The 27,981-nt window shown below is 46.4% G+C and overlaps 2 protein-coding genes across 3 annotated transcripts in view; one reads left to right on the top strand and one right to left on the bottom strand.

The window, feature by feature from the left end:
• Nucleotides 1-405: 405 nt before the first annotated feature.
• AP5B1 (adaptor related protein complex 5 subunit beta 1) lies at nt 406-10,294 on the bottom strand. The gene is made up of 3 exons (XM_069742723.1): nt 10,139-10,294; nt 9,880-10,065; nt 406-3,235 (listed from the first exon to the last, which is right to left on the bottom strand). The coding sequence occupies exons 2-3, from the start codon at nt 10,027-10,029 to the stop codon at nt 605-607; spliced, it is 2,781 nt and encodes a 926-aa protein (XP_069598824.1). The 5' UTR covers nt 10,030-10,065; nt 10,139-10,294; the 3' UTR covers nt 406-604.
• A 240-nt stretch (nt 10,295-10,534) lies between these two features.
• The window catches only part of CDC42 (cell division cycle 42), a 44,918-nt gene continuing 27,471 nt past the window's right edge, over nt 10,535-27,981 (top strand). For both annotated transcript variants that reach the window (XM_069741487.1, XM_069741488.1), the window contains exon 1: nt 10,535-10,633. The gene's annotated coding sequence lies outside the window, so the exon portion shown is untranslated. The remainder of the gene's footprint in view (nt 10,634-27,981) is intronic.

The following is a 27,981-nucleotide window of genomic DNA, read 5'->3' on the forward strand; positions in this document are numbered from 1 at the left end:
GGCCCCATCTCCATCCTTCGAGGTCCCCCTTACGAGGTCCCACCTCCATCCTTCAAAGTCCCCCTTTCAAGGCCCCACCTCCATCCTTCAAAGTCCCCCTTTCCAGGCCCCACCTCCATCCTTCGACGTCCCCCTTTCAAGGCCCCATCTCCATCCTTCGAGGTCCCCCTTACGAGGTCCCCCTCCATCCTTTCAAGGCCCCACCTCCATCCTTCGAGGTCCCCCTTACGAGGTCCCACCTCCATCCTTTCAAGACCCCACCTCCATCCTTCGAAGACCCCCCTACGAGGCCCCACCTCCCGCCCTTCTACAAGTCCCTTAGCCCTAATAAGGTCCATCCCCATGAACAACTGGTCTTTATAACGAAAGGAGCTGAAGGATAAAATAAATGAACCAATACACAAGATCATTATTTACTCCAAATGTTTCATTCTAAAATGCATTTTCTTATTAAACATTTTACCAAAAAATATATACTAGTTTTTATATTTATATCAGCATACGAAATAAAACTTTTGCCGCCTAGAAAAGCTACAATAGATGCCGCCAGCTCTAAGGCGAATGCAGCAAACACTTCGATTTTGCATAGGAGCAATGTCTTTGGTCACGTGTTGCTTGACACATCCAGTAGATGATCGTTCATGTATGGCAGTAGCTTCCAGTTATCAGTTCTGATATGGAACTGTGCGGTGCCATCCTGAACTTTGGCAATCATCAATATGTGGAACCTCGGGGGCAGGACTATACCAATCTTGTACTCACCATCATGATGGGACGCAACATATTTGGAGAAATGAGACACCACAACATCACCAAGAGACGACTCGGACATCTCGGAGCAGAACGTGCTTTCTTCGTTATCTTTCCCATCATCTGATTTTAGGGTGAGCCAAAGCTTCTCAAAGAGGTGGCATCGGGCATTCGGGTGGCAAGACGTGGGCAATGGGAATGGGGCAAATAGTTCTGGGAATGAAATAGGTAGTGGATCAAGTTGTGTATGATAAGTCAATCCATCCTGTGTGCTAAATGTGGCATTCACAACGAAGTAGGTCGGATGAGGGTCGTTTGGGACTAAGTTGACCGTGACCATCAGTGGCTTTCGACCAACATAAAGGTAGGGAACATGGAAATTGCCTAATGGTTCATAAAAACCATCTGCTACCTCAAACTGGAGAATAATACAGAGCACCTTTTGGTACTTTTCTTCAACATCACCTTTGAAAGTCAAGTGATAATTCAAGGCGAGCAAGGAAGTTCGATGATTGGCAAGTTGCTGGTAATGTTCTTCGATCGTGTATTCTGTCTCTTGATAGTCCTCCTTAGATGCTTCCGGATAAGTTGGTAAACCCTTTGTCTGATTATAAACCGGACATAACTGGAGAATGTTCTTCGCACTATGAACAGTCAGTAGGATGGAGAAGTTTTCACTTTCTGACATAATCGAAGACAAGGACCTTTCTTTGGTTTGGCCATCAATAGGAGACATGTTGAGGACTTTCCCAAGCTTCTCCTCAGAGACATTGGTAAGGAGAATAAAATATAAGCGTGATCGGTCTTGAATATCAATGTCTGAAAAATGATGCGTTATGTATTGTAACAGATCCGCCAAAGACATGAACACGTTATCGAGATGTTCATGTTGGAGGACATGTTTGCACACAGACAACAAAGCATTACCCAGTGCCCAGTCTCCCTTAAGAAACAGATCAAAGCGAGTCACCACCTTCCTCAGGAACTTTACTGTACGAGTCTGTGGAATGGTGTTCTCCTGAGCTACTCTCGAGAGAACCTTAAGATGCCACGGAAGGTTCTTCCTAGTCGTCCCATCCACAGGAAGGTCCACTATTTGCTTCTGTAAAGCTTTGGCCAGAGATACTGGCCAAGCCTGAAACTCCAGGAGGATCTGAGTCTGATTAATCAAGTTAATAAAATAAGGAGCCAAAGTGCTGTTGTTCTTGTAGAGGTCAAGGAGACTTCTGGTCAGATTCTCCATGTGCTGCTCGCAAAAATGAAAGTATCGCACGAATAGGTAGGCGGCACGGAAAAAAGTGGCAGTGACCTCCCTGCTGGCGTTTTTGTCCACCATGCTATACAGAGACATGAGGTGTTCGAGTAAGTATCCTATGCCCCTCTCGGCATGAAAGCCTTCATTTTCCAGATAAACCATGCTCAGCAAATTCTGCCTGCAGAGCATTGTGTGGCAATCGTCGAAGATGTTGGGGAACAGGGATGAGGTCATTTGGACAGTGAGAAGAACGGGCAGGTTCTCGCCAGGGTTGGAGTTGAGGGGTCTGTTCTCTGGAAAGTGCAATAGGCAGTCTAGATAAAATAACTTGACGGGCGTAGACAGCAACGGGTGCAGCGTCATGCCCACCAGCCTCTGAAGGAGGAAGTGCTCGTCCTCCGCTGTGAACAGACTGTCTGTAAACACCGCTTTCATCTGCAGGATACTGTGAAAGCACGCTATATCCTTTGTGCCAAATAACCGTACAAGCTGAGACTTAAAGATGGCGGGGGATATGGTGCGGACCATAGCCACCACCTGTATGACTTGCCAGAATAGGGTGTTTTGGCACACGGGTGTAAGAAGATAAGAGTCCTCCAATAAAAGAGCCAGGGTGGATTTTAGTTCTTTGGTCTCGTTGCTGGACGGGAGCAGGAACAGTTGGTCACCCGACGCAGCTCGTAACTCCTTCATGTCTTTTGTGGCACTCCATAGGAAGCTGCCATTGCTCATCAGCATCTGTTTTATGGCTCCGGTAGAAGGCCCGTCATTCTGCGCCAAGAGCTGAACGGCGTTCTTCAAGGCTATGCTGTACAGTACTATGTAGGACTGATGCGCGCTGCTAACCTCTTGTTGTTGCAGGGTGTATAACTGCTCTAGTCTCTGAGAAAGCAGCCCAGGGTAGCAATTTTCCAGTTCCCGCAGGCATTCGCAGGCCGTGATCCGCAGAGGCCTGTTGGCCGCCCCCTGCTTCTTGTCATTGACGTCCGATATGATGTGCATCAGCAGCGAGGCGAAGTCTTGTGCGGCTTTGCAATTCAAATTGAAGTTATCAGTGGTGATCAAAACGGTCTCGACTGCTAACAGGAGGTGGCATCTTAGGGGTATACTCTTTGAGGACGACGAGACTTGTTGTAGAATATTTAGCAGGATTTCCGAGGTGACCTCGCCCGATGCCTTCTCTGAGCACAGAATCGTAGGAAATTCTAAGAACAGATTCAGCATTAATACCTGAAATATGAAAATGGATTTATTAGAAACACGACAAGAGACAATAGTAAGTCAGCGCATGTCGGATGAGATATAGCGAGAGGTTTGTGGTCTTAGGTCTTCAAACTGCATGGCCTACACTCCCCTGTGTCTTCCTATGTACGGTGCAATCTTGAAATTACATACAGGGGTTTTCTATGGTTTATGACGAGTTAGAAATACTGACATACAGGTCCTTCTCAAAAAATTAGCATATAGTGTTAAATTTCATTATTTACCATAATGTAATGATTACAATTAAACTTTCATATATTATAGATTCATTATCCACCAACTGAAATTTGTCAGGTCTTTTATTGTTTTAATACTGATGGTTTTGGCATACAACTCCTGATAACCCAAAAAACCTGTCTCAATAAATTAGCATATCAAGAAAAGGTTCTCTAAACGACCTATTACCCTAATCTTCTGAATCAACTAATTAACTCTAAACACATGCAAAAGATACCTGAGGCTTTTATAAACTCCCTGCCTGGTTCATTACTCAAAACCCCCATCATGGGTAAGACTAGCGACCTGACAGATGTCAAGAAGGCCATCATTGACACCCTCAAGCAAGAGGGTAAGACCCAGAAAGAAATTTCTCAACAAATAGGCTGTTCCCAGAGTGCTGTATCAAGGCACCTCAATGGTAAGTCTGTTGGAAGGAAACAATGTGGCAGAAAACGCTGTACAACGAGAAGAGGAGACCGGACCCTGAGGAAGGTTGTGGAGAAGGACCGATTCCAGACCTTGGGGAACCTGAGGAAGCAGTGGACTGAGTCTGGTGTGGAAACATCCAGAGTCACCGTGCACAGGCGTGTGCAGGAAATGGGCTACAGGTGCCGCATTCCCCAGGTAAAGCCACTTTTGAACCATAAACAGCGGCAGAGGCGCCTGACCTGGGCTACAGAGAAGCAGCACTGGACTGTTGCTAAGTGGTCCCAAGTACTTTTTTCTGATGAAAGCAAATTTTGCATGTCATTCGGAAATCAAGGTGCCAGAGTCTGGAGGAAGACTGGGGAGAAGGAAATGCCAAAATGCCTGAAGTCCAGTGTCAAGTACCCACAGTCAGTGATGGTGTGGGGTGCCATGTCAGCTGCTGGTGTTGGTCCACTGTGTTTCATCAAGGGCAGGGTCAATGCAGCTAGCTATCAGGAGATTTTGGAGCACTTCATGCTTCCATCGGCTGAAATGCTTTATGGAGATGAAGATTTCATTTTTCAGCACGACCTGGCACCTGCTCACAGTGCCAAAACCACTGGTAAATGGTTTACTGACCATGGTATTACTGTGCTCAATTGGCCTGCCAACTCTCCTGACCTGAACCCCATAGAGAATCTGTGGGATATTGTGAAGAGAAAGTTGAGAGACGCAAGACCCAACACTCTGGATGAGCTTAAGGCCGCTATTGAAGCAACCTGGGCCTCCATAACATCTCAGCAGTGTCACAGGCTGATTGCCTCCATGCCACGCCGCATTGAAGCAGTCATTTCTGCCAAAGGATTCCCGACCAAGTATTGAGTGCATAACTGAACATTATTATTTGTTGGTTTTTTTTGTTTGTTATTAAAAAACACTTATTTGATTGGATGGGTGAAATATGCTAATTTATTGAGACAGGTTTTTTGGGTTATCAGGAGTTGTATGCCAAAATCATCAGTATTAAAACAATAAAAGACCTGACAAATTTCAGTTGGTGGATAATGAATCTATAATATATGAAAGTTTAATTGTAATCATTACATTATGGTAAATAATGAAATTTAACACTATATGCTAATTTTTTGAGAAGGACCTGTACCCTTAAAAGGGTTGTTTGGCCTTGGGTACAAGTCTGCAGTTACGCTATGTGACTGCAGACTTGTAAATCCTTAGAGTGCGCAGTGTGCAAACTGTCAAGCTTCTTAGGTTCCGATGCCGTGAGCAGGCTGTCACATGACTGTAAGTATACAATTTGCATATTCCTGGGCACATTCTAACTAGACACATCCGACCTCACTCTATTCACTTGCACTAAGCAAATCTGTACAAGTCTAGTCTGCACGTGATCGCATACTTGCAGTCACATGCCGGCAAATCCTGACGATGCGCACACAGCGCTGTGAGGATTCACAAGTCAGCAGTCAGTGACTGCACACATGAGCTATCCTAAGGAAGCAGTGAACAACTCCTGAAAATACTCTTATGTAAAAAGAGACAAAAGTATGATAAATGATAACTTTATTCTTTTCTTTAACAATTTTTTGCGCTGTCCTTTTGTCCCCCCTCCCCTTCAAAAGCCATAACTTATTGACAGAGGTAGGAGGGCCTGTTTTAGTGGCAGCTTTGCATTACAACACTCATTTTACCATATAGTGTACTAAAAACAAATAAGAAAAAAATTCCATGTGTGGTCAAAAAAATGTTCAGATTGTGTGTGCAATATTAATATACAGTATATACAGTGTATATATATATATATATATTTTGTACCATAGCGTTTATTGTGGTGCAAAACTCACCTGGCAAAATGATTCCTGAAAGTCAGGCCGATTACAGCTATGCTGAATTTTATATAGATATATACTGTATATTCTAGTGGTAAAAAATATGAATAATAAAAAATAAATGAATTAATTTATCACCATTTTTCTGAGACTCGCGCCTTATTTATCCATCAATGGATCACTGTGAAGGCCTGTAGTTTTCATTGATGCCATTTTAGGGTATGTGCACACGTTGCAGATTTCCTGCAGATCTGCAGCTTTTTTTTCCATGCAAAAACGCTGCAGATCTGCAAGTGACTTAGGCTGGTTTCACACTTGCGTTTCAAAACGCATGCGTTTTTAAAAAAAAAAAACGCATGGTGAAAAAACGCATGTAAACGTGTGCAAACTACGGGTCCCGTAGAAGCGCTTGGATCAGCGCGAAACGGCCGTGGTCGTTCACCTGCTCACCTCCCGTCCATCTGCACTCCCTCGGATCGCAAGGCTGTACTTTTTCATGTTTTGAATAAAGAATTGGACCACAGATGGGTGAGTGCTGCCGCATTTTCTGTTCCTATCCATATGTTTGCATCTATCTTCCATGCGAGCACCCCCTGCACTGAAGGCAGCCTGTCACCACTCACTGCTGCTGATCTGCCGAAAGAAGGAAGGCTGTGCAGCTCACTTTTTTCTTTTGCTTTTGGACTAAACGTGTGCAAACGCTGCGTTTTTTTGACGCATGCGTTTTTGCATGTGGTGAAAAAAACGCGGCGTTTTGACGCGTTTACATGCGTTTTTTCATGCGTTTGCGTTTTTTAAACGCATGCTGAGAAATGTGTGACAGCTGCCAATCATCAAAATAAAGTAAAAAACCCACTATAAACAGAAATAGTTAGGGATCATAACCCTAAAGGGATCCTAACCCTACCCCTAAAGGGATTAGGGTTAGGATCCCTTTAGGGTTAGGGGTAGGGTTAGGATCCCTTTAGGGTTAGGGTTAAGGTACTGTCACACTAGACGATATCGCTAGCGATCCGTGACGTTGCAGCGTCCTCGCTAGCGATATCGTCCAGTGTGACAGGCAGCAGCGATCAGGCCCCTGCTGTGATGTCGCTGGTCGGGGAAGAAAGTCCAGAGCTTTGTTTCGTCGCTGGACTCCCCGTAGACATCGCTGAATCGGCATGTGTGACACCGATTCAGCGATGTCTTCGCTGGTAACCAGGGTAAACATCGGGTTACTAAGCGCAGGGCCGCGCTTAGTAACCCGATGTTTACCCTGGTTACCATCGTTAAAGTAAAAAAACCAACCGCTACATACTTACCTACCGCTGTCTGTCCTCGGCGCTCTGCTTCTCTGGTCTGGCTGTGAGCACAGCGGCCGGAAAGCAGAGCGGTGACGTCACCGCTCTGCTTTCCGGCTGCCCGGCGCTCACAGCCAGTACAGAGAAGCCCAGCGCCGGGGACAGACAGCGGTAGGTAAGTATGTAGCGTTTGTTTTTTTACTTTTAGGATGGTAACCAGGGTAAACATCGGGTTACTAAGTGCGGCCCTGCGCTTAGTAACCCGATGTTTACCCTGGTTACCGGGGACCTCTGGATAGTTGGTCGCTGGAGAGCTGTCTGTGTGACAGCTCTCCAGCGACCAAACAGCGACGCTGCAGCGATCCGGATCGTTGTCGGTATCGCTGCAGCGTCGCTTAGTGTGACGGTACCTTTAGGATCCCTTTATCACCTTTATGGTGGGGGGTGGCATATCAGTGGGTTTTCTGTTTTTTTAAAAATAAAAACGCATGCGTTTACATAGACATCAATAGGTTTTTTTGCCGCGAAAAAATGCATGCGTTTTTTTTTGCGGCAAAAAAAACGCCGCAAAAATTACTACATGTTGCATTTCTGCAACACAACGCATGCAGAGAAAAAACACATGCATTGCAAAAATGCATCAAAACGCATGCAAAAAACCCATGCGTTTTTAATGTTAAATATAGGGAAAAAAAACGCACGCTTTTTTTTGAGTTTTTTACCGCAAAAACGCAAATGTGAAACCAGCCTTACAGTACAATGTAAATCAATGGCAAAAAAAATGCTGTGCTAATGGTGCGGAATAATCTGAACAGAAAACGCAGCAGATTCAAAAAAGGACCATGTCAATTCTTTGGTGTGGATCTGCTGCGTTTCTGCACCCATTCCACAATAGAAATCTGCAGGGGTAAAAAAGGAAGAAATCTGCACAAAAATCTGCAACGTGTGCACATACCAAAAAAAGGCGCAGATTCTGACCTGCGTTTTCTGCCAAGAAATGGAGAATCTGCACAGAAAATTCCAGTCAAATCTGCAACGTGTGCACATAGCCTTAAGGTACCGTCACATTTAGCGACGCTGCAGCGATCTACATAACGATGCCGATCGCTGCAGCGTCGCTGTGTGGTCGCTGGAGAGCTGTCACACAGACGGCTCTCCAGCGACCAACGATCCTGAAGTCCCCGGGTAACTAGGGTAAACATCGGGTTACTAAGCACAGGGCCGCGCTTAGTAACCCGATGTTTACCCTGGTTACCAGCGTAAACGTAAAAAAAAAACCAAACACTACATACTTACCTTCCCGGTGTCTGGTCAGGTCCCTCGCCTTCAGCTTCCCGCACTGATTGAGCGCCGGCCGCTGTAAAGCACAGCACAGCGGTGAAGTCACTGCTGTGCTTTACGGCTGGCGCTCAGTCAGTGCGGGAAGCTGAAGGCGAGGGACCTGACCAGACACCGGGAAGGTAAGTATGTAGTGTTTGGTTTTTTTTTTACGTTTACGCTGGTAACCAGGGTAAACATCGGGTTACTAAGCGCGGCCCTGCACTTAGTAACCCGATGTTTACCCTGGTTACCAGTGAAGACATCGCTGGATCAGTGTCACACACGCTGATTCAGCGATGTCAGCGGGAGATCCAGCGACGAAATAAAGTTCTGGACTTTTCCCAGCGACCAACGATCTCCCAGCAGGGGCCTGATCGTTGGTCGCTGTCACACATAACGATTTTGTTAACGATATCGTTGCTACGTCACAAAAAGCAATGATATCGTTAACGATATCGTTATGTGTGACGGTACCTTTAGAGTAGAAAAGACAAATTGCTTTTAGTTCATTTGGGGAACTGCAACAAAAATGGCAATTCTGACAGACGGTCAGTACACACACAGGTGAGTGGCCTGAACATGCAGCCTTGTGCTCTGGGCAAGAGAGCATTGTTAACCAGAAGCAGGGGAAACCCCAAAATGTAAACTGAAGGGGGATTTTTGACCACACCAAGGGTGCACTGAAGCCCCCCTCATTTCCATTAAAAGTAACTTTGTCAGGTGCCGTGCTAGTAAGATTTCTATGGAGGATAAGTCCCTATATTACTGTACAGCCAGAATACTATTTTTTAAACCCATAATCCTATCAGGGTAGGCGATAAGCACTTTAGCGTATAATGAAACACATATTCAACCAAACCATTTTGTATTTCATAAAAATAATTATTTTATTATCAAACAATTTTCCAATCACTTTGTACCATTGGTTTGGTTGACTATGTGTTTCAGGCAGAATACTATGCATTTTGAGGGTAACAGAACCCCTTTATAAAGCTACAGCAACAGCTCCATTTAAATAAAATACTTCTCCTCTCAGCAACATGTTTAGCCTCTTACTACATTGCAGTCATCATATTATACAGCACTGTGCACTTACAATTGCTCATTTTACCTTTCTGCCCAGCTTATTCTTCTCTTTTCCATTGGGTTATGACATCAAGTGATTAATACCTGATCGGCTGAATCCTTCTAAGCGCTATGTAGAAACAGGAGATCAATTTTCCCTGCATGAGTCATCAGTCGCTGCAAAAGTCCCTTGCAGGAGGGAGCAACTGGGTCAGGACAGCGGTGAATAATAACAATGATAAATGCAGGGACAAGAGACTTCCTGTTTCTACATAGAGCAGAGAAAAGAGAAGAATTATTTGGGTAGAAAGGGAAAATGAGCAATTGTAAGCGCACAGTGTTGCACAATATGATGGGTGCAGTTCACAGCACAGACTGAGGTCAGGAGTGGCGCTGTGCCGAGACCCCGCAGAGTCTGGTGGGCTCCCGGTGATTACGCCCCCCAGTGTATGTCATGATGAGAAGTCCTCACCTTAGTTTGCTCGTTCAGCGTTTCACTATTAAGATCCTTCAGGAGGTCGTCCACGAACCCCTCCGAGGGCCAACCGAGCGCAAAGGATTTGGGATTGGAAGCAAAAGCGGCCACATCCCTGGTCCAGCTGCTGTTACTTCTCTCCACCATGATGCTCAGGAGGCGTCAGGATCAGAAAACCAAATCCTGAAAGAAAAATTGCTATGAGTGCAGCCTGCTGGGAGTTGTAGTCCCCCAGCTGTACACACTACTACCTCACCTGCAGTGTCAGCGCCATTCAGCCGTGCTAATCGCTGTATCCCCCTGAGGGTAACGCAGGACTCCCCTGCACATGACCGCGACCTCTGGTAAACCCCCAACGGCAGCGCGAAACTAGCGAAACAGGAAGCGGCCTACAGCTGACCGGAAATGACGCATCTGGCCAGCCATCTTTGACGTGGGCACATCGGTTTTTCTTTCTCTGTTGGTATATTTCAAAGTACAGAGATAAATATGATAATTTTAACAAGCGTGAATAATAGAATGACATGTTACCGAAAGTGCTGTGAGATAGTGCTGTGTACGTCTATAAAACGTCCGCGTTTGCCCACAGTAAAGATGGCGTCCCGGTACAGTTCTCCTTTTGAAAATAGACTGCACTCTCAGCCCAGTCGAACGTGGTGACGTAATGACGTTCTGCTTGCCCCTGCCCATCAGCCGAGGAAACCCTGTGTAGAGCTGCCAACGCCCGGTGGAGAGACGGGGAGAGAGTGAGGTAGGTGGGCGCAGTTACCCGGCCGGTAAGACGGCGGGGGGAGTATTGGGGAGGGTCGGAGCGGCCCGGTGTGCGGCGGCGAGGGCACTGTACGGTGGCCGAGAACCGGGACGCCGCATACAGGGCTCCCTGCAGTGGGCGGCCAGGACCTCCGGCTTCGCCCATAGAGAGAGTGATGTAGTTCCCGGCCTGCACCCGGCATTGTGTGTGTCCAGGCCGCGCTCTCTGCTCCGGGTGACGGGGTGGCTCCCGGAGCGGGTGTGTAGTGACCCGGATTTCTGGTGTCGGGTGACATGGTTGCACTGATACTGCTGGTTTTCGGTAGATGGTAGGGGGTGTTCAGTCATTAAAGGGGGTGACAGCACCCTGGCCTCTGTACGTGAGGTGTTCATCATGATGTATTGGGGTGTGTGTATAATCCGGGGGGGCGCACACCTCAGGGAGGGTCCATCACTGAACCTGGGGGGACAACATCAGTGCACATTCAGAAATGGGGCCCCGAGCAGTGCTCTGTCTACATGGGGGTGAGGTCTGGGGGGGGGCACTGTGACTGCTGAGATCTGGGGGGGGGCACTGTGACTGCTGAGATCTGGGGGGGGGCACTGTGACTGCTGAGATCTGGGGGGGGGGGGCACTGTGACTGCTGAGATCTGGGGGGGGGCACTGTGACTGCTGAGATCTGGGGGGGGGCACTGTGACTGCTGAGATCTGGGGGGGGGCACTGTGACTGCTGAGATCTGGGGGGGGGCACTGTGACTGCTTAGATCTGGGGGGGGGGCACCGTGACTGCTGAGATCTGGGGGGGGCACCGTGACTGCTTAGATCTGGGGGGGGGGCACCGTGACTGCTTAGATCTGGGGGGGGGCACCGTGACTGCTTAGATCTGGGGGGGGGGGGGCACCGTGACTGCTTAGATCTGGGGGGGGGGGGGCACCGTGACTGCTTAGATCTGGGGGGGGGGGGGCACCGTGACTGCTTAGATCGGGGGGGGGGGGCACCGTGACTGCTTAGATCGGGGGGGGGCACCGTGACTGCTTAGATCGGGGGGGGGGGGGGGGCACCGTGACTGCTTAGATGGGGGGGGGGGGCACCGTGACTGCTTAGATCTGGGGGGGGGGGGCACCGTGACTGCTTAGATCGGGGGGGGGGGGGGGGCACCGTGACTGCTTAGATCGGGGGGGGGGGCACCGTGACTGCTTAGATCGGGGGGGGGGGCACCGTGACTGCTTAGATCTGGGGGGGGGGGCACCGTGACTGCTTAGATCTGGGGGGGGGACACCGTGACTGCTTAGATCTGGGGGGGGGGGGCACCGTGACTGCTGAGATCTGGGGGGGGGGGGGGGGGGCGCCGTGACTGCTGAGATCTGGGGGGGGGGGGGGGCGCCGTGGCTGCTTAGATCTGGGGGGGGCACCGGAACTGCTGTTGTTGATGTTCTGCAATTATGGATGAGGCAGAGGATGATGGAGACTATAGGGGGATGGGGTGCAGGGCGGAAATGCAGCAGGGAGGAGGAAGGAGGGGCAGCCGCCTGCTATATGTCACCCTGCATCCAGCCTGATGCACCTCATGCAGACTCCGCATCTGTGTGATCTGCCGGATGCTGCTGTGTGAGGCGGCCGCCACCAAGATGGGCTCAGTGCATGTGTGTATAGATACATTTATATTAAGGCCCAGATGCAAAATACTCAGACTAGGTCTCCTTAATTTGACGAGAAATCTATGAATTTGTGCTAAAGATTGCAGAGTAACAGTGTGCATTGTACTTATGGCTTCTGGGCTGTGCATTTTGCAGTGGCATCTGTAGTGGTGACATCACGGTGGGCGTCACGCCGGTGAGCGCAGAGTGTGACTGTACTGTGAAGTTTACTTTGCTATTTTAGCCCCAGGTTCGGAGACTGATATTTTAAAGGGACCCTGTCACCACCTTTATCTGCTCCTGTGCTGCATTCCACAAATGTGGATATTGTCTCCGGACTCCCCCTCTAAACCCACAAAATCATGTGCCTTATTCCCACACTGCATTTAAATGAGGATGGTCCAGTCTGATGGGTGTCATCACTGAGGTGTCTGTGCCTCCTCTCTGCTCCTAAGCTTTTTCTGACACTTCCTTCTATCCTTTCTTCCCTCTATCCTTTTCCTTCTTTCATTTTTTCTTCCTCCTTTCGTTCCTTGATGTAAAAAAGTTGTCATTTTACAGTAACAGCAATATGAAAGATCTATAATCCCCCCTTCTGTTTTTGACCTATGGATCATTTTTTTTTTAAACCGTGCAGGTCAATTCTTTTTACTTTAGTTTATCCTCATTGACATCAAAATGGGGAAGCAGCAAAAACCACTAATTGAAAATGTCTGTCATTTCTGTTGAGGTTTTCTGTCCATAAACTTCATTTTTCTTGCAAAAAAAATGCATTTGAAAAGCTCCCTGAGAACAAACTATCTTTTCCTTCTCTTTCTGTTATTAGTGTGTCCTGGTTTTTATTTATAAATATTAATTTCCTCTGCAAATAACACACATTTCTATCAGATACATTGTTCAAGATTGTTACATCGCTTAAGAAATTCTCGTTTTCTTGAGTTTCTTATTACTGGCAATCCTCTATGTTGGGAAGTGATGTCATCCAAAATTCAGCTTTTCAGGGTCCTAGAAAGGCGAGTGATTGCACTATATGAGCAAGAATCCTTACAATGTGTGATAAAGGGAAAAATAAATGTTTGACTCAGCTTCTGCAAATGTTTTAGACCGGATACACATTTCTGCAATATTTATGTCGTATTAGTATCAGTATAGTGATGGATGGTTTAAACTTCTGCCTTTCTTAGAGCTTCTTCATATAATTTTTTATGATGCAGCCCATTCAATGCAATGCTGACAAAATGTAATATTACGTGGTGCTGGAGTTAGTGCCAATTTATCCGCACGTCCCCTTCCATCGGCCACAAGGAGTACCCCGCTTCTTACCTGCTGGCAGCCGTGGTATGTATGTATATATGTATGTGTATATGTATGTATGTATGTATGTATGTGTGTGTATGTATATATATGTATGTATATATATATATATATATATATATATATATATATATATATATATATATATATATATATTTTTTTTTTTTTTTTTTCTCTCTCAAAAGTTTGGACACACCTTCTCATTTAAAGATTTTTCTGTATTTTCATGACTATGAAAATTGTACATTCACACTGAAGGCATCAAAACTATGAATTAACACATGTGGAATTATATACTTAACAAAAAAGTGTGAAACAACTGAAATGATGTCTTATATTCTAGGTTCTTCAAAGTAGCCACCTTTTGCTTTGATGACTGCTTTGCACACTCTTGGCATTCTCTTGATAAGCTTCAAGAGGTAGTCACCGAGAATGGTCTTCCAACAATCTTGAAGGAGTTCCCAGAGATGCTTAGCACTTGTTGGCCCTTTTGCCTTCACTCTGTGGTCCAGCTCACCCCAAACCATCTCCATTGGGTTCAGGTCTGGTGACTGTGGAGGCCAGGTCATCTGGCGTAGCACCCCATCACTCTCCTTCTTGGTCAAATAGCCCTTACATAGCCTGGAGGTGTGTTTGGGGTCATTGTCCTGTTGAAAAATAAATGATGGTCCAACTAAACGCAAACCGGATGGAATAGCATGCCGCTGCAAGATGCTGTGGTAGCCATGCTGGTTCAGTATGCCTTCAATTTTTAATAAATCCCCAACAGTGTCACCAGCAAAGCCCCCCCACACATCACACCTCCTCCTCCATGCTTCACGGTGGGAACCAGGCATGTAGAGTCCATCCGTTCACCTTTTCTGCGTTGCACAAAGACACGGTGGTTGGAATCAAAGATCTCAAATTTGGACTCATCAGACCAAAGCACAGATTTCCACTGGTCTAATGTCCATTCCTTGTGTTCTTTAGCCCAAACAAGTCTCTTCTGCTTGTTGTCTGTCCTTAGCAGTGGTTTCCTAGCAGCTATTTTACCATGAAGGCCTGCTGCACAAAGTCTCCTCTTAACAGTTGTAAAGATGTGTCTGCTGCTAGAACTCTGTGTGGCATTGACCTGGTCTCTAATCTGAGCTGCTGTTAACCTGCGATTTCTGAGGCTGGTGACTCGGATAAACTTATCCTCAGAAGCAGAGGTGACTCTTGGTCTTCCTTTCCTGGGGCGGTCCTCATGTGAGCCAGGTTCTTTGTAGCACTTGATGGTTTTTGCAACTGCATTTGGGGACACTTTCCAAGTTTTCCCAATTTTTCGGACTGACTGACCTTCATTTCTTAAAGTAATGATGGCCACTCGTTTTTCTTTACTTAGCCGCTTTTTTCTTGCCACAATACAAATTCTAACAGTCTATTCAGTAGGACTATCAGCTGTGTATCCACCAGACTTCTGCACAACACAACTGATGGTCCCAACCCCATTTATAAGGCAAGAAATCCCACTTATTAAACCTGACAGGGCACACCTGTGAAGTGAAAACCATTCCCGGTGACTACCTCTTGTAGCTCATCAAGAGAATGCCAAGAGTGTGCAAAGCAGTCATCAAAGCAAAAGGTGGCTACTTTGAAGAACCTAGAATATAAGACATAATTTCAGTTGTTTCACACTTTTTTGTTAAGTATATAATTCCACATGTGTTAATTCATAGTTTTGATGCCTTCAATGTGAATGTACAATTTTCATAGTCATGAACATACAGAGAAATCTTTGAATGAGGTGTGTCCAAACTTTTGGTGTGCATGTATGTGTATATATATATATATATATTTTATTTTTTTTTAAACCATACACAGACCCATTGAGTTAAAAGGATCTATTGAAGTATCAGTGCCGGGAATGAGATTCGTGAATCTCCAAGCATCCAATTTTTTTTCATGGTTAAAATAGGACATACTTGATAGGTCTGTGTCTTCTCCGTTAAAAAGTCGGGCAGGGATGTGTGAATGCAGCCTTACCAATCTAATCCCATCCGGTCAGTGCATGCTGGGAGTTGTAGTAGATACTTCTGCTTTTTAGTTGACTTGCGGCCCGTGTACGGGTCCGGTATTGACAGTGTGTCTTTTTTCGGCCATCGCTTCCTGCCAGCTCCTCCTGTCCTTGTTCACACAATCGGCCCTGAAAGCGATGGGCAGGACGTGGGACTGTGATATTAGAGGAATGTCTTTCTTGCCGTCTTGTGTGTCCGCTGTCATTTTCTTACAGTGTACACAAGGTATGGGTTTGATTTATCACGTTAGCATTGGTAACATGCAAGGTTTTTTTTAGTTTACAGACCTATAAATAAGTGAATGTGTGTAATAGGCCGCTCCTGTCCTCTCCCATGTATGTGGAGAAAACCTGGTCACGGGTCACTCCTCGCCCTCCTGGATCCCCACAATTATATTGCAGTGAAGGTGGCTGATTTTTGGAGCGTGAATTATCGTGAAGGAGGGACCTGAAACTGTGTTTTTACTTCTTGTGTGGGTAGTTGGCTTTTATTGATCCCTCTGATCTGCTGGCTTTGCCTGGAGAAAGGACGGTTTGTAGGGATCTGCAGTGGGATGGATACCTGTAGGTGGTGATGAAAAATCAAGATATATTAATGGCTTATCCTTAGTATTAATAACCTGTCTGACACCCTCACCCATGAGCTGTTGTCAGCTCCTGCTGGATAGAATATATTCTATTGAATAGCAGCTGTTCTGCAGTACTCTGCAGCGGCTGCTACACATTGAAGGGAGCTGTTCATCTTAACTCATTGTTTACATATGGCCACCATCAGAGCGTAAAAGGATTGTCCACTATTAGGACAACCCCCTTCTTGATCAAAATGTTTGGCCCCCATAAAATAATAAAGCCTATACTCACTGCCAGTGCTGTTCCCGCGGTGTCAGCACTCGTTCTCCTCGGTGCTCCGGTGTTGTGACACGTGTCGCTTACGCCCAATCAGTGCTGGCGTCACTGTCCGCACCTTGGACAAATCGATCATGAAGAGCAAGACCAAGATCAGCTGATCCCTGGCTTCCTCTTCATGTTTGACTTGTCCAAAGGCGCAGACAGTGATTCCAGCACTGATTGGGTGTCACAACACCGCACTAGAGCCCCGGGGAGAGCAAGCGCCCACACCGTGGGAACAGCACTGGCGGTGAGTATAGGCTTTATGTTATCTGGGCCAAGGGAGGGATATGACAAGAGGTTGACCAAGTAATAGAAAACTATTTTTTTTTTTCAGCTGTTTGTGGGTGTTGCATATGTCATCAATGTTGTATTCTCTGACAAACCCATTACATGGGTTAATCTGCAGAATGAGCGGTTATGGGAACTCTCATTCATAGGCCACTTAGCTCTGCTGGAAAATGAGCAAATCAGTCTGGGGCATCATTCACACGTTCCTGATTGGTCACTTACACAAAAAAAACTGTATGTATGACATCAGTACTTTGTCTGGTGTATCAGTTTTTTACCATCAGTGTTTTGCCCGGGTGCCAGTTTTTTACCATCCGTGATTGGTACGGGTGCCAGTTTTTTACCATCCGTGTTTGGTACGGGTGCCAGTTTTTTACCATCCGGGTTTGGTACGGGTGCCAGTTTTTTTACCATCCGTGTTTGGTACGGGTGCCAGTTTTTTACCATCCGTGATTGGTACGGGTGCCAGTTTTTTACCATCCGTGTTTGGTCCGGGTGCCAGTTTTTTACCATCCGGGTTTGGTACGGGTGCCAGTTTTTTACCATCCGTGTTTGGTATGGGTGCCAGTTTTTTACCATCCGGGTTTGGTACGGGTGCCAGTTTTTTACCATCCGGGTTTGGTATGGGTGACAGTTTTTTACCATCCGTGTTTGGTACGGGTGCCAGTTTTTTACCATCCGTGTTTGGTACGGTGCCAGTTTTTTACCATCCGTGATTGGTACGGGTGCCAGTTTTTTTACCATCCGTGTTTGGTACGGGTGCCAGTTTTTTACCATCCGTGATTGGTACGGGTGCCAGTTTTTTACCATCCGTGTTTGGTCCGGGTGCCAGTTTTTTACCATCCGGGTTTGGTACGGGTGCCAGTTTTTTACCATCCGTGTTTGGTATGGGTGCCAGTTTTTTACCATCCGTGTTTGGTACGGTGCCAGTTTTTTACCATCCGTGATTGGTACGGGTGCCAGTTTTTTTACCATCCGTGTTTGGTACGGGTGCCAGTTTTTTACCATCCGTGATTGGTACGGGTGCCAGTTTTTTACCATCCGTGTTTGGTCCGGGTGCCAGTTTTTTACCATCCGGGTTTGGTACGGGTGCCAGTTTTTTACCATCCGTGTTTGGTATGGGTGCCAGTTTTTTACCATCCGGGTTTGGTACGGGTGCCAGTTTTTTACCATCCGGGTTTGGTATGGGTGACAGTTTTTTACCATCCGTGTTTGGTACGGGTGCCAGTTTTTTACCATCCGTGTTTGGTACGGTGCCAGTTTTTTACCATCCGTGATTGGTACGGGTGCCAGTTTTTTACCATCCGTGTTTGGTCCGGGTGCCAGTTTTTTACCATCCGGGTTTGGTACGGGTGCCAGTTTTTTACCATCCGTGTTTGGTATGGGTGCCAGTTTTTTACCATCCGTGTTTGGTACGGTGCCAGTTTTTTACCATCCGTGATTGGTACGGGTGCCAGTTTTTTTACCATCCGTGTTTGGTACGGGTGCCAGTTTTTTACCATCCGTGATTGGTACGGGTGCCAGTTTTTTACCATCCGTGTTTGGTCCGGGTGCCAGTTTTTTACCATCCGGGTTTGGTACGGGTGCCAGTTTTTTACCATCCGTGTTTGGTATGGGTGCCAGTTTTTTACCATCCGGGTTTGGTACGGGTGCCAGTTTTTTACCATCCGGGTTTGGTATGGGTGACAGTTTTTTACCATCCGTGTTTGGTACGGGTGCCAGTTTTTTACCATCCGTGTTTGGTACGGTGCCAGTTTTTTACCATCCGTGATTGGTACGGGTGCCAGTTTTTTACCATCCGTGATTGGTACGGGTGCCAGTTTTTTACCATCCGTGATTGGTACGGGTGCCAGTTTTTTACCATCCGTGTTTGGTCCGGGTGCCAGTTTTTTACCATCCGTGTTTGGTCCGGGTGCCAGTTTTTTACCATCCGTGATTGGTACGGGTGCCAGTTTTTTACCATCCGTGTTTGGTACGGTGCCAGTTTTTTACCATCTGTGATTGGTACGGGTGCCAGTTTTTTACCATCCGTGATTGGTACGGGTGCCAGTTTTTTACCATCCGTGTTTGGTCCGGGTGCCAGTTTTTTACCATCCGTGTTTGGTCCGGGTGCCAGTTTTTTACCATCCGTGTTTGGTTCGTGTATCGGATTTTTTGTTACCATCGGTGTTTCGTCAGTGATTTTCATTTATGGATAAATGACGACGCTTCTCATACTGCAGTGTTTAATCACGGGCAGAATACGGACTGTACACTGATGCCATCCGTGTGCTGTCCTTCATCTTCATAGACTTGTATTGATACTTTTTATCTGTGACTGATGATGTCCGCAAAAAAAAAAACTAACATGTGAACAGCCTCAGATTATATTGGGTACTTGTTGTATACGTAAAAACACAGAACACGGAGGTTTGAATGAGGCCTTGGTGCAAGTCATCAATTTCAGATGCCGCCATCACCCCAATGATCGATGGGCTGAAGGTGCTGTTCATATATCTTGCCGAAGTCGTGAATACAGGTTAATGGAGAGGGCTCCAGTGCGGTGTAAGGCTCACTCAGCTGATTGGGGTACTACTGGATCCCCCCAATCTATCCTAATGGTGTGGTCATCGGTATTAAAGGGTGATTTAAAAGTAATAACTATAAATCAGGGATTACTTACTGATCAATAGGGCACCCCAGCCATTCTGCAATCAGCGCTCTAGACCCTAGGGCTATGTGCACACTTGCTGCGTATTTTCCGGCAACAAATACACCGATTTACAGAACCAGCAAAGTGAATGAGGTCCCTGAAGTCTCATGCACGCTTTTCTTATCTTTTCCTTGCAGACTCAAATCAACAGCATGTCAAATATTATAGCGGTTTTACAGCGTATTTAACCCGTACTACTGAGTGGGGGGAAAAATATGCTACAAAATGCATGTTAAAAAATATATTTTACCCAGCGTTTTTCCTGCTGGAGATCCAGAACGTGTGCACATAGCCTTACCGTGCAGAGTCCCACCCTGAGTAAAGGCGCGTTCACGCTTGACCTGCGCTGCATTCTTTCTCTATGGCCCTGCCGGAGGATATAGCGGAGGATTGTACTCCACTTCATCCAGCAGGACCATAGACAATGAATGCAGTGCAGGTCAAGCGTGAACGCGCCTTTATTCAGGGTGCGACCCTGCACGGTAAGGTTCCCGAGCCCCATTCTTCTGATCGTTGGAGGTCGCAGCGATTGGACTGCACATTCAATGATTATTTTATCCCCTTTCCTTCAGATAAGGGATAATGTTTAATTCCGGGAATAATTTTTTCACGTTTGGAAAACCCCAGAGATAAAAAAAAAAAATTTGGGGATATTTGCAATATTTGTGAAACATTTATGCCCCATTAAAAGTTTGTTAAACTGCAGGAATTCTATAAGAAGCTGATGACTTGACTTTTGATGAGTTCTATATTTTTTTTCTTTTAACGTTGGGGGTCTTGTGTCCATCTTCCCTCATCTACCTAATGCCTAGTACAGCTGTGTCATGAAGCCACTGCTTCACCTTTACAAATGTTTCTTAATCCCATCTCTTGAGTCTTCGTTGTGACAGCTGGCATCTGACTCTGCCCCGAGAATAGTCTCCTATGTTTGCGACCAGGGCTGGGCAGACCATTGCCTGTTGGCAGCTGGCGGCCACCCCACAATGGCATCAGTTATTACGTACGGTCTCTGCAGGTCATTGGCACACACAGATGACTAGCAATGAATGAAAATATTGAGATGGCCCCAGAAATAATAATCTCTGACTACTCAAGAAAGTTCTTATTGTCTGTCGACAGGGCCTACCGCTCGCGTGGTGTTATCCATCTATTGCCTGATCCGCTCCGGTTTGGTTAGTAACTTTTTGGTTCCACTTGTAGAAGATAAAAATAAATAAATAAATACCTACAGTCTTCCCGAAACAACACCTCACTTTAAGTTTTAAAAGGGGTTGTGTCACATACGACCCGTATCGCTCATTCCCCACCTCCCCGTAGAGCACGGCCCCAGCGATGAGGAACATGAATGGTGCTGTCATCATGAACACGGTCAGGCTATACATGATTACTGATAATGAATTGATCGGCAGGACGCTTGGGTTAACCACTGCTCAATTTCTGTGCATTGGGGCGTAATAGGGGCTAGAGACCCCTATCCTGTGGAATCCACCTTCAAGTGACTCTGAAGCCTCGAAGAGACCACCCAATTATCCAGACTGTGACAGATACTCCTCTTCTTTACTTTCAACCACTTTCTTAGGCTACGTTAACATTTGCGTTGTGCGATGTTGCGTCGAAGACGCAACGCACAACCCAAACAAAAACGCAACAAAACGCACGCTAAAACGCAGCGTTTTGCGACGCATGCATCCTTTTTTGCCGAAATTTGGACGCAAAAAAAATGCAACTTGCTGCGTTTTCTGCGCCCCACGCTTGCGGCAAAAAACGCATGCGTCGCAAAACGCAGCACAACGTATGTCCATGCGCCCCCCCCATGTTAAATATAGGGGCGCGTGGCGCATGCGTCGCCGCGGCTGCGCCCGACGCAGCCCGGCAGAACGCAAATGTGAACGTACACTTAGAGAGATTTTTTTGCACTGCACCTTTTCTTTTGACCTCCCAGGTAATCTATAGGAAAGTCTCAGGAGATTCTCTGATGTATTATTAACCCTTTGTGGCACAATGTAACGACACGCTCATGGTTGCCCGGTATAGTGAATGCCGAGTTCCAGAGGTGGGGGAGAGGCGGCTGATGACCCCTTTCCTGTTATTCTCCTAGATGTTATCGTTGTATATCCTGATTCTCCTTGTATGCGGAGAGCACAAGTCCGGCACAATACAGATCACTTCCATAACCTGTCTGGTCATAAGGTGGCACCGAGTCCCACTATGCTTCATCCACGCAGGCGGCCACCAGCCTGCAGCTCTTTTTATCTCTTGCAAATATGGAATTCCCAGCAGGGCATGCTTGGAGGTGCAATTTTGGATTTTGTAAAAGCTAGCGAGCTGTAATTTTGTGCACAGTGCTCTACACTAGCACCTCTCAGACCTCAAATACAGGGGGGTGAATTACAGATCTGCTATATAGAACAGATGTGGCTCTCTCTGGGACGTTTGTGCAGTACTGTGAGAGCGGCCGAGCCACGGGTACCGTCCGCTCGTGGATTACTGTAGGTTGCCGGGCCATTCTAAAACTTGCATGCATCCGCCAAGTGCAGTAATGCATCTTGTTGCACGGCTTATGCAATGTTCTCTGTGCCTGATCCTCAGCGTCTCTGCCGAGCATTTGTGTTCTGAGAGATCTGTCGGTGGCTTCTCTCGGGGAGAACAGAAGGATCTGCTGTCTGAAATCGGTCATGCCAGATAGCTAACAATCCTTTTTCTGGGCCTCCAAACATGGTAGACTGTCGTCCGATCCCGTTGATTTTGCCTTTTTTTTTTTTTCTTTTCCCAATTATGGCAGATTTCTTATTGCTGCTTTCAGCTCAGAATTGTGGCAGTAAAATGTGCATTTGGAATAAGAACAAGGGCATACAATGGTGTTCATTACTGGATGTTGTGTGTATTAGTAAGCAGTATTTGTCCTGCTGCTGCTTTGTATAATGGCGCAGTCAGGCTATATAGATCGGACCGTGAAGCTGGGGAACCATTCCCTCCTGAAGAATGACCATGAGACAGCCCCTTTAAATTACTTTGTAAAACCAGTTATCAGCAAAAGGATTCCTTCCTGTTCACATCCAGAAACTGAAAGTAAGATAAATAAATAAAAATGAACTAGTCTTGTTTCCAAAACTCCAGCAATCTCTTGTAAATACACTGTAAACGCGCTGATACACTGTAACGAGCCCTACATCTGTCAGTTGGATACTGTCAGGAGGAGCTTCAGTTTCCTGAGCTCTGCCTGAGCACAGAAGCTGGACAGGAACCTGATTTCCTCTGGCGTCCCTCCCGGTCTCTGTCACCGTTGTGGTAGTGATCAATGGCAAAGTGTATAGTCATATCCCAGCGATTACGGCAATGTGTGAGCCCAGTGGGCGAGGCGAGATGTGCGCGTCATGCATGAATTGTCTCTCTGCATAGAATATAATGGAGCATGTGCCGTGATGTCACCGACCTTTTGGACTGGAATTTACCTGCATACGAAATTGGTGCCCGGCTCATTAAATTTTTCTATGAGGTTGAATTGTGAAATCCACTCATGTGATTTCCAGCGGTAGATAAGGATTTCCCATGGGGTGTTGAGTAAAGGCATTTCCTGAGGGTTGGAACAATTTCCAGCAGATCCGGTGTGAATGGTCAGGTCTGTTCAGGACACGGGACCCCGAGGGATCAGATGTATCCCCTTTCCTCTGGACAGATAAGTCTTTCATGTACAAGCACTTTAAGGGTACGTGCACACGTTGCGGATTTTCCTTTCAGATTCTGAATAATCCACAGGTTAAAACGGCTTGCGTTTTACCTGCGGATTTACCGCGTTTTTTTGTGCGGATTTCACTTGTGTTTTCACACCTGCGGATTCCAATTATGGAGCAGGTGTAAAACGCTGCGGAATCCGCACAAAGAATTGACATGCTGCGGAAAATAAACCGCAGCGTTTCCGGGCTGTATTTTCCGCAGCATGTGTACTGCGGATTTGGTTTTCCATAGGTTTACATGGTACTGTACACCGCATGTAAAACTGCTGCGAATCTGCAGCGTCAAATCCGCAACGTGTGCACATAGCCTAAATGTTAAGTCAAGATTGTAAGCACCTTGCATTGCTTTTACAGAGCAGAACAAACTGAACAAGTGCAATATATATATATTCTCACTCTCACTGTTGTGCTTCATCAGTCACTAGTGAAATATACGTGATACATATGCGCAACAATGGAAAAAATAGCAGACCATCTGGATATTTAGAAAAGAACCAATAGAGGAAAAACTGAGTATAGGTGACAAGAGGTAATGATAAAACACCTTTATTGAAATAAGTGGTGAAATGGTGGCACAACCACAGAGGTGCCCGCGCATATGAGCAAATGAATGTATAAAATGTAAGCACATTAAAAAGTAGAGTGCAAAAGAGTAAAAAATGAATACCGTTATTCAAATAGTTAAATCGCCAGTATAAATCAGAGGTACCGTAATAGGTTAATTCAATGGACTGAGAGATAGTAATATAGGTCACAGTACCATGATATACTAGTACTGGTTACATGCTGTGATTCACTGTAATATGTACACCAGGAAAACATGAAGAAATATTAGAAGCAGGATGCACATAATCAATAGGTAGCTATAGGCACGCAGAGAAGGCACAAAAATAGAAATTAAAATGTAAATAGTGCTGCTGCATGCACCTCTCACATGTGTATAAATAAGATATAGAGTAATCATGTTACCTGGTGATGTACTGTACAGGTGCGAACACGTACCCCGACGCGCGTTTCAGACAACGTCCTTCGTCAGGGTGCAGTGTCCGGTAAGAAACGAGGGGTTTAAATAGCAAAGGAATCGGTATGATGAGGCTGGGCAACATGGCGCATGCGCCGCTCGGAGGACCCGGAAATGGTGGGCCCGCGTGTCATGTGACCAATGACGCCGGAACACTGATGTAATCTGGCGCACCAGGCTCATGGAGACACAGGGGGGCGGCGCACAGCCGGGACACAAGCAGGTGCATGCGCACAGCCAGCAGCATCGTGCATGCGCACAGCCAGCAGCATCGTGCATGCGCACAGCCAGCAGCATCATGCATGTTGATGGTAACTACAGGGACAAGGCACCGCTGGAAATCGGCAAGGCAAAAGGGGGAATGAATGTGTGGAGGTGGAAATGAATAAATAAAGGTGAACGAGGGATGGGATTGCTGTAAGATAAACAATAAAAAATGAAAAATAAAATGGAGTGAAGGTGTAGATGCTAAATACAATCGGGACAAAAAAATATAAAGAATATATACTTAGGTGTGCAAATCTGAATGAGGGCAAGGTGAAGTGACAGAGGCTTCCGGCCTACAGACTTATTTGCATATCAATTCAAAGCTGATTTTTCAGTTAGGAGGAACAGACCGGCCATGTAAAGGTATTCCTGGACCTGTCTCTGAAAGTCACATGCGCATATAAATAGTTTAGGATCTGGAATCCTGCTGACATTCCCTTTAAATGACTGAGCGGTAAATATTTATCAATGGGTGGTCGTTTAGTAGCCTGTTTACACATGCAAAGCGCCTTTAATGATGTGCACGGAATGATCTGTAATTATGGGCGGCCATTGTTCTCGGCAGTGAGTCCCCATCTGCCAAGAAGGATCTGTTGTGCATATAGTTGGCGATCGCAGTCTTCTCCGGCGTACAGCGCCGCTCCGCTCTTCTGCATCAGAACGAGGCTCCATAGACTTACAACGTAAAAGCGACTTCCAGCTCATTGAGCGCAATGCGACTCGACAGAGAAGCGGCGCTGGATACCGGAGAAGATGATGATCGGCGACTTTACACACTGACATTGCACTAACTGTTACCCAGGTTTAGGTATGTGAAAAAAAAAGTTGTTGCTTCTTTAAGGATCCCATTATAGTGAACTTGAGCTCAACTTTACGTAGGCTTGGGAGCAGCTCTAAGCCCAAAGATGGGCTGATCTCTGGAGGGCTCGCTGTGAGCAGCTTTCTCTCTGCAGTTTTCTTGCTGGGCCCTTTATAGTGTCACATCAGCCCCTGTAATGATTAAACGTTTTATTAACATCAATTCAGCGGGGGTTTTTTTTTTTTCATAAGTCTTGGTCCAGTTTCCCTTAATGCCTCCTGGTGGCCATTCTTCTGTGTGATTGGATAGCTTCTGTATATGCTTTATTCAGAATTTTGCATTATTAGCAGGGGATGCAATATCTAGGATCCTCATCTGAACCAGAATGGAGAGCGGGTACGGTGGACGACCTTTCCTGTTTTATGTTCTACAGACAGCCCATTTGATTTTCTCAGATATAGTGTAATGCTTAAGTTCACCTGTGGTGGCGCTGCAGGGAAATGAGACACTTATTTCACAGGTTTTCTCACAGATAGCAGCTAGCTGACTGGGGGAGGGGGGCTCACCATTGAGGCAACATATGGTTGTCCAGGACCCATGTACCATCCAAGATCAGTCACTGGTTGGCGATAATTCCATCTTGCCTGATGTTGCTCAGCTATTGGTGATGATTTGTAAATCTGGTGACCTGTTAAGCCCATAAACGGAGGAGGAATTGTTCCATATTAAGGCTCCTCTCCCAATTATCAGCCCATCTAAGCAGGCCGGCAATCACCTAAAGGTTGTGCAAAATGCATCTGGTGCGATAATTTTTAAGCAAGCTCAAAAATTATCGTTATTGGCAGCCTGTGTAAGCAAGAGTTGTGCTGATATTCTGCAATAGAGATTAATTCTATTAATGTGTATAATTTTATTTTTATTCTTAAGACTATCTTGAAATCCCGGAGTCTTGCTCTCCTGCTGGTATTTGTATATGTTGATCGTATGGCCTCGTGTTTGTTATATCTGCTAGCATTGGGTGTGGCCATTAATTAGGAGGGGCGTTCACGTAGTTTTGGCCGTGTAGAATAATATAATGGCACAGTAACTATAATTATTTTAAAGTTCTTGTAGGCGATGTTATATAATGGTTATAGAGAAGCATGCACACTGACCTATTTACAAGTGGGAAGCAAGGCGTGCTGGGATTTGTAGTTTTGGGGACCACTGCTGGAGGTAAACAAGTGGGACATGCAATGGCCACAACTATTGAGAACATAAGCAGCTTTTAAAGAGGAAGTGACGCACCCTAACTTCCGGTTTCGTCCCTATGCGCTGGAGCGCGCGCCGGCCGGCGTCCTGATCCTGCGGCAGCCATGACGGGCGTTGCTTGCTACGGACCCTAGGGAGGAGGAGGAGGAGCACTAAACTCGCTGGCGACCTCGATACTATTTATTCCTGGTCTTGGGAAAGCCTCCAGGTAAGGCCCATTTGTCTATGTCCCCTCTGTGACTGGTGACTGACCCTACGGACGGCGACAAACCCCAGCACTCTGCTTCTGCAGAGCCCAGCGTTCACCCTCCTACTGTAAGTAGTGGTTGAGGTCCCTTGCTGTCCAGATAATTATAAAGTGACTTAGTTCACCTTTCTCTCTCGTTTTAGGGAGACAAGGTCCCTGCCCCTAAAAAGGATAAGATGCCCAGCCGCAAGTGTGGTGCATGTGCGTCCATGCTTCCCTCCACTTATAAGAAAAAGCTCTGCCAACCATGCACGGATGAAGTGCTGCGTAGTGAACAGCCCTCTCTTCTGGACAGCATAAGAACCCTCATCGGACAGGAGGTCCAGTCCTCTATGGCGGCCCTGTCCCAGGCCCCGACACCACAGCCCCCTCCTCCTAAGAAAAGGAAGATGGCTCCTGTGGATTCTGACACCGGCGAGATCCGTACCTCGGGTTCGGAGGACATCTGGAAGAATGAGGGTTCCACTTCCACCCCCAGATCAGATAATAAAAAATATCTCTTCTCTTCCGAAGATATGGAAGAGCTAATTTCCATGGTGAGGGGAACCATGGGGGTGGAGGAGGAGGTAGCGAGCCAGTCCGTTCAGGATGATATGTTTGGGAGGTTAAAACCCAGGACGCCGAAGCGGTTCCCTATACATGAAAACATTGAAAATCTTGTCCTTCATGAGTGGGGCCTACCCGAGAAAGGTTTGAGTGTCCCGTCAGAATTAAAGAATCGTTTCCATCTTGATGGGGACTGTTCTTTATGGGAAATACCTAAAGTAGATGTACAGGTGTCCAGGGTAACCAAAAGACGGCTGCAGGCCTTGTCAGTACAGGAGCCATACTTAACCATAATCATGGATAGCATAATCTGTAAGCTAGACCCTTCCTTTACGCCTAAGGTGGTCTCGGATTTCCACAGAAGTCAGGATATAGTTCTACCCTCATTCTGTCCAAATCCCTCTAATCCGAAGGAAGAAGCCTTTCACACCCTGGATGTCCGCAGGGTGGTCCTTTTCTATCCTCCAACTGACGGAAAGTTGGAGGATAGACTAAAACCTATTCGTCCAGTTGACAGGATGGAATAAAGGCAAAAAAGCAGCTAAAAGTACGATCGCTAACTGGATCAAACAGGCCATTTGTCTTGCATATTCATCCCAGAAGCTTGCACCCCCGGCATCGCTGAA

The sequence above is a fragment of the Ranitomeya imitator genome, chromosome 10 (assembly GCF_032444005.1).
Source record: "Ranitomeya imitator isolate aRanImi1 chromosome 10, aRanImi1.pri, whole genome shotgun sequence".
NCBI classification, from domain to species: domain Eukaryota; kingdom Metazoa; phylum Chordata; class Amphibia; order Anura; family Dendrobatidae; genus Ranitomeya; species Ranitomeya imitator.

Coding starts and splice junctions, on each gene's coding strand:
- AP5B1 (XM_069742723.1), bottom strand. CDS start 10,029: ATGGTGGAGAGAAGTAACAGCAGCTGGACCAGGGATGTGGCCGCTTTT. Junction 3,236..9,879: donor CGCTGAACGAGCAAACTAAG/GTGAGGACTTCT, acceptor TTCATATTTCAG/GTATTAATGCTGAATCTGTT.